Source organism: Platalea leucorodia, assembly GCF_965183815.1.
Source record: "Platalea leucorodia genome assembly, contig: HAP1_HAP1_SCAFFOLD_114, whole genome shotgun sequence".
In the NCBI taxonomy this organism is placed as follows: domain Eukaryota; kingdom Metazoa; phylum Chordata; class Aves; order Pelecaniformes; family Threskiornithidae; genus Platalea; species Platalea leucorodia.
Window position 1 is genome coordinate 80,855 of NW_028121420.1, and position 7,005 is coordinate 87,859.

A 7,005-nucleotide genomic window follows, 5' to 3' on the forward strand; every position below is an offset into this window, starting at 1 on the left:
CTCCTCAAAGCAGGGTCACACCAGGTTGCTCATGGTTTTATCCAGATGGGTCTGAGAAACTTCCAGGGATGGAGAGTGCACACGCTCTGGGAAATGGCTTCCATGTCTGGCTGTCCTCACCTTGCAAAAGTTTCTCCCTATATTGAGCCTGACCCCCTCATGTTTCAGCTCATTGCCTCCTGTGCTCCTGCCTTGCACCACAGCGTCTTCTTGGGAACCTCACCGTAGGCAATGCAAGTCTCTGCCATCCTCCCCGCAAAGCCCTCCATTCTCCAGGGTGAACAAGCCCAGCTCCCTCAGACTCTTCTGACAGGACCAGTGCTCCAACCTTGGCCACATCTGTAGCCCTCCACTGAACTTTTGTGGCCCTCCAGCTCTCCAATGTCCCTCTGGTATAGCAGGGAACTAAAACCAGAGCAAGTATTCTGGATGTGGTGCCACAAGTGCTGATCAGAGGGAGAGAATCACTTGCCCTGGCTGTGCTCCTGCTCACACAGCCCAGGATGGTGTTGGCCATCTTTGCTGATGGCTCATCTTTTGCCTAATGGAACCCAAAGACCAGCAGACCCATTCCTGTGGAGCTGCTACCTGCCTAGCCAGTCCCTGTCCTAGGACATTTCAGGGCCTACATCCACTTCAGGAGCGGGATTTGGTTTAAACTTTACTGGATATCATGAGGTTTATATATCCTTTGGGATGGCAGCCCTGCCCTCCAGCCCTGCCCGGCTCTCCTCATTGGGATGTCTTCTACAAATGTTATCAAAAAGTACTCTCTCCAATCCTCCAGGTCACTCAAAAGATGTGAAACAGGGCAGGTTGCAAGCTAGACCCCTGCAGGACCCTACTACCTAGATGCCTCCAGGCAGAGCACCACGCATGTACCACACTCCTCCAAGCCCAACTGCTCTCCAGCTGGTTTTTCCTCAACGACTTATCCACCCATGCAGCCCATACTGTCCTAACATGGATACAAGAAATTTCTGGAGGGATGATGCTGAAAGCCTTGATGACTTCCAGGTAAAAGAGCATCTCTGCTCTCCCCGCATCCAGCAATCCTGTCCTTTCATCACAGAAAGCAAAGAGGATGGCCAGGAACAAGCTCTCCTGGGTAAACCCTGTCCCCTTCTCTTTCAGACACCCAGAAATGGGATTCGAGTGGACATGCTCTGGGGCACAGCCTTTCATTCCCTTGCTCATCATTTGGGAGTTTTTGAAAGGTGCATGCAATGTGTGGGTGCTGCCTGTCGTCAGGGAGTCCCCAGCATCTCCTTTCAAAGATGCTGGAGAGTGGCCTCGCTGTGACATTGGCCTGCTCACTCAGCTCCCTGCGATGCCACTGCTCCAGTCCCATGCACTGGTAAAAGATGGTTTGCTCAAGTGATCCCTCACTTGATCCCCATCCACCGCTGGCTGTTCTCCTCCGGAGTCCTGCCTCAAGGCACAAAGGCCTGGGAGACCTTGCTGGGGAAGTCTGAGGCAAAGAGGACACAGAGAGTCTCACATCTATCTACACCTGCTCTTCCTAAATTCAGCACTGGCCACACAGGATCTTTGTTTCTTCTTTAACTGTTCCTGAAGCAGTAAAATTCATCGTGGTGCCCTTCAATTGCAACTCAAGTTTAGACTGAGTTTCCATCTGGACCCTTGCTGAGCTTGGAGGATGCTGTCCTTGAAGACCAGCTGTCCTGAGCTCTGCCACCACACCTTGGCAGTTTACTCCATCAGCATAACACCTCCGTCTCCAACGTTAACATTCCGCTTATCCTGTCTGTGCCCCTGGCTGAGGGCACTGGCACACATTTGGACTGAAGCAACACAGCTGTGGAACCAGGCAAGCTCATATTTGCTATAAAGAAACATGGTACCAAGTGTCCAAGACCCCGTGTGTGCAAAAGCAGAGATGTGGCATGGGCAAAAGAGAGCTGCGTGTCTTTCTAGCCCCAGGTCCAAGGACCCAGGATGAAATGCATAAATTCACTCAGCAGAACACATCCTCCCAGCTTGGAGAAATTACATCCTTCCCTGGCACCTTCCTGGGTGTCCTGTCTAAGGATGGGACAAAAAAAGTGATTGTTATGCCCAACTATTTTTCTAATAGGAATAATGACACTGCAGGGGAGAAGTTGAGGGAGGGAACATCAGAGATGCCTTCAGCCTGTTGCACAGCAGGTTCCCCTGGAGCCCCAGGGACACCTGGAGGGAGACCAGAGGGGCAGAGAAAGTGGTGCCTTGAGCTGGGCTGGGCTCCTGGGATGGAGGGAGCTGATGGCAAGTGGGCAGCGCTGCAGAGAGACAGCTCTGCCCAGGAGCAGCTCCTCTGCAAAGGGCAGCAGGGCTGAGGGCACTGCCTGCGGGCAGCGAGGGGAGAGAAGCCAGGCAGAGAGAGGTTAAAGGCAGCCTGGAGTGGGAAGGCTTTGAGCTGAGAGCTCACTGCGTGGGAGAGATCTTCACATCCCTCTACATGGTAAGTCCCTGGATGCAGGAAAATGTAGCTGGTGTTCCTGGAGGAATCTCCAGAAGCTTGCACGTCCCACAGCCTATGGGATCTTTCAGGAGGACTTTCACAGTTTCTGTAATGTAGAGGAGGACATGCTCCAGGTCAGGGACTCCCTGCTGCACCATCAGAGGGACAGGACATGACAGCTGCCTTCTCCCAAGGGATGGCTGCAGGGGTGTAAAAACGGGTATGCAGCCAGGGGTGCCCAGGGCTGTCCTTCTGAGCAGGGTCCCTGCACCCCAGGGGGCTGAGTGCTGGGGCAGGGACTCTGTCACCTGCCAGGGTCAGCACTCAGCCCTCCCAAGGAGACCCCCACAGCTCTACGAGAAGAAGCTGTGGGTGGAAGGAGGGAGTGCTGGCAGGGCAGTGCAGGGACTTCATGATGCTGGGAGGGTGCTGCATGGGAGAGTGTGGCTCACAGATTGAGCTTGTGCCCAGGTCATTTCCGAGGGCACTTTTCATGAGTCCATTCAGGGCAGGGCTTTCCTGCTTCAGTCTGCGCTTTCCTCAATTTGTGCTTCCACTTCTCCCTGGCTCGGCTTGGTGGGAATGGAAACACAGTTGTGTGCATTAGAGAAAGGGCTGAGACTCCTAAGCCATCACACTGAGGTTTACTGGGAACTTCAGCAAGTGCCTTCACCCCCACCAGCCCACAGATAACACCAGCATCACCTTTCCAGGTTCATCAGGGTTTGCGTGACCTGTTCTTTAACACCTGCACACACAGAGCAGGGCAGTGCAGCGCTGCGCGCAGGGGCTGGGCTGGGGTCTGTGAGCACTGGCAGGGAAGAGACGCGGGGCCAGAGAAACAGCTCCCGGCTGGGACAGCTCCAGGCAGTGGAGACAAGGGCAGGGAGGGAGGGAGGGAAATGCTAAGGGAAACCCTGTTGCAGGGGAGATATGGGCACCTCCCGGCCACCCCTGCAGTGCCGATGCCTTCCCTGAGCAACACCCCTCTTGTCTCCTGTTCTGCCTAGCAAAGCCCCCAGCCAGCATGTGGGGTCTAGGGTGTTGGTCACCTCCTCGTCCATCTGCCAGCAGGAGATGCACAAAGTGCATCTCTCCTGCCATGTGCCCCTTTCCCGCTGAGCAGGGGCTGAGGGTGACTGCCCTGCACTGTCACCGTCCGGGAGGTGGTGCGCAGTGCTGGGTAAGCGAAAGGCTTTCCTGCGTGCCCCCTGTCTCTCTCCTTGCCTCCCTCAGCTGCTCTTGGTGTTGCTGTCAGGCGCTCTGGGAATGGGAGTTTCAGCTGCAGAGTCAGGCACTAATCTTGTGGGTCCTCCCATTCGGGTGTGTTTATGGCAATGAGGTGTCCCAGCTTTCCTCTAACCTGTGACGCTCTGGGCAAAGCAGTCTGTGAGGCTAAGGAATGAGCTGACCCTCCCTTAACCAGATGCCATCATTAGCACAGCTGGCTATCTCCTTGGGGTGTCCTTCCAGGCTGTGAGCTGCCTTCCAGGATGCAAACCTGCCCTGTAGCACCTTATGTTATCTGAAGACCCTATGGAGAAGTGCAGAGATGCTACAACAGTGAAAATACTGTTGGGTTTGTGAAATGAGCCATGTGTGCCCTAGGCTCAAAGTGGGGTGCTGAGAAATTGAGAAATGGAGACATTTAGTGGTCTGTACTGGATCCCTCTGCTCTCAGCAGTGTTTGGTGGCTTTTCAGGGTAATGTGGGAGTGTGATCGCCCTCCACCTCAGAAAGATGCAAGCCCAGGGCAGCTGGGAACTAGATGAAGAAACAGACCGGCTCTCCTCCCTCTGCACTAAGCCACAGGCAACCCTCTTGCCTTGTAGGACTCCCTGTGTTCTCCCTAAGGGCAGCAGAAATGCTGAGGGTTTCTGACATCCAAACACACTCCCCAGGGGAGATGGAGGGAAGCTGTAAAACTAACCTCTCCAACTGCCTTCTGCCATCCCCGTTCCTTAGCAGGAGTGCAGAAGCTGACAGGCCCTTCTAGGGTGGGAGCAGTTTCATCTGACAAAGTCAAACACCAGCACTGGACCCTGGACGCACCGTTCTCATGAACTGTTTCCTGCAGAGCAGGGCTGACTCCTCGGCAGCCAGTGGGAAGAGCCCCTGCTCCTCATGGCACACTCAGCACACGTCAATCAGAGCTCCACGCACAGAGCTGAAGGAAGTTCTTCAAAAAGGAAGAAGGTGGGTGCGTGTGTCAGGGAGAGGGTCCAGGGAATATCGCTTTGATTTTGCTCAGAGAAGTGTATCCTAACTTCCCACTCCATTTTCTTCCTTGGACAGTGTCCCATGCCCAGAGGAAGGAGATGTGCAACAGCAGCTCCATCACCCAGTTCCTCCTCCTGGCATTCACAGACGCACGGGAGCTGCAGCTCTTGCACTTCTGGCTCTTCCTGGCCATCTACCTGGCTGCCCTCCTGGGCAATGGCCTCATCATCACCACTGTAGCCTGTGACCACCACCTCCACACCCCCATGTACTTCTTCCTCCTCAACCTCTCTGTTATTGACCTGGGCTGCATCTCTACCACTGTCCCCAAAGCCATGGCCAATTCCCTTTGGGACATCAGGGCCATCTCCTACGCAGGATGTGCTGTCCAAGTCTTTCTGTTTGCATTTTTTATTTCAGCAGAGTATTGCCTTCTCACTGTCATGGCCTATGACCGCTATGCTGCCATCTGCAAACCCTTGCACTATGGGACCCTCCTGGGCAGCAAAGCTTGTGTCCACATGGCAGCAGCTGCCTGGGGCACTGGGTTTCTCAATGCTGGACTGCACACAGCCAATACATTTTCACTGCCCCTCTGCCAAGGAAATGATGTGGACCAGTTCTTCTGTGAAATCCCCCACATCCTCAAGCTCTCCTGCTCAGACACGTACCTCAGGGAAGTTGGGCTTCTTATTTTAAGTTCTTTGTTAGCTTTTGGATGTTTTGTTTTCATTGTGCTGTCCTATGTGCAGATCTTCAGGGCCGTGCTGAGGATCCCCTCACAGCAGGGACGCCACAAAGCCTTTTCCACGTGCCTCCCTCACCTGGCCGTGGTTTCCCTGTTAGTCAGCACTGCCATGTTTGCCTACCTGAAGCCCCCCGCCATCTCCTCCCCATCCCTGGACCTGGTGGTGGCAGTGCTGTACTCGGTGGTGCCTCCAGCAGTGAACCCCCTCATCTACAGCTTGAGGAACCAGGAGCTCAAGGATGCAGTGTGGAAAATGATAACTGAATGTTTTTTCTGAAGCAATAAAGTGTCCATTTTCTAAATGCATATCACTTATAATGTATCTCATTACAGGGTCAGCCTGTCTTCTGGAGGTTCGGTGGTCATGGTGGCTGTCTTTTTGCTCGGTTTTACTTGTGATAATGTTGTGCACAAAGAACTGTCATTATTCATACCATGTCTAATTTACTATCTGCCTTTCCAGTGTTACTCAGAGGCTTGAAAGGAGAGCCATGTTCTCTGTGCATTTAAAAAATAAAGGACCTTGCAGCGACTTTGTATCTGAGACTTTCCTTTTCCTGAGACTTTCTCTGGAGCTGCACGGCACTGCCTGTGTGCGGAGGTGGAGGGGGAAAGAGTCTCGGCACAGCAGCACGGCCAGGCAGCACCAGCGCTTGGTCTTTCCAGAGCTGCTCTCTTTTAAATTCTGCACTCTCTTTCTGAGCCCCTCTCTTGGTGTAAGGAAGGATTGCTCTGGCAGCTTGGTCAGAGTCCTTTTGTGTGGCAGTCCTGTGTGGCAGTCCTTTTGTGTGGCAGGCAGGGACAGGCAATGGGCACTTCTGTGACAGAGCTGACCTCCAGAACAGAGTTTCCATCATACAAGGGGATCTCCTGATGGCAGTGCCTGAAAGCTAAGGTCTTCTATCTTTTCTCTCAAGAGCAAGCCCAGGAAAGTGCCCTCAAGAGGAAAACACAGCTAAACTGTTGGAGTATTCAGTGTGGGAGCACGTGGCAGTGTCCTCGCACAGCCAGGCCTCCTGGGGGAGATAGGAAGGACCAGCAGAGCAGGCTTTGGGCTGAGCCCGTGGTCGCTGGACACCACAGGGAAGCTGCCCCAAGGCAACCGTCACAGACACCCAATAACAATCAGCATTTCCAGCACTGGACTGTCACCCCACCTCGTACAGGTTGTTTATCCCTCCACACTGGCTCACCAAATGACTAGGTCAGAAGTCCATGTTTGTGTTGTACAGAGGTGAGATCACGGAGGAGATATTCCTGGAAGACATGTCAAAACATATTGAAGAGAGGGAGGTGATTAGAGAAAGCCAACATGGCTTCACAAAGGCCAACTTGTGCCTGACTCCTCTAGTGGCCTTACATGGAGTAACTGCACTAATGGACAACGGAAGAGCTACAGATGTCACCTGTCTAGCCTTCTGTAAGTCCTCTGATATGGTCCCCCACAACGTTCTTGCTGGTGCTAAGTTGGAGAGATACAGATTTGACAAATGCACTCTTAGATGGATAAGGAACTGGCTGGATGGGTGCATCCAAAGAGTTACAGGCAATGGATCCATGTCTGAGTGGAAAC

At 53.4% G+C, this 7,005-nt stretch overlaps 1 protein-coding gene across 1 annotated transcript; it reads left to right on the top strand.

Annotated features, from left to right (window-relative positions):
* Nucleotides 1–4,782: 4,782 nt before the first annotated feature.
* On the top strand, nucleotides 4,783–5,709 carry LOC309603497 (olfactory receptor 14C36-like; the record flags this gene model as incomplete). Its single annotated transcript, XM_082338334.1, has 1 exon — nucleotides 4,783–5,709. The coding sequence occupies one exon, from the start codon at nucleotides 4,783–4,785 to the stop codon at nucleotides 5,707–5,709; it is 927 nt and encodes a 308-aa protein (XP_082194460.1).
* Nucleotides 5,710–7,005: the final 1,296 nt, after the last annotated feature.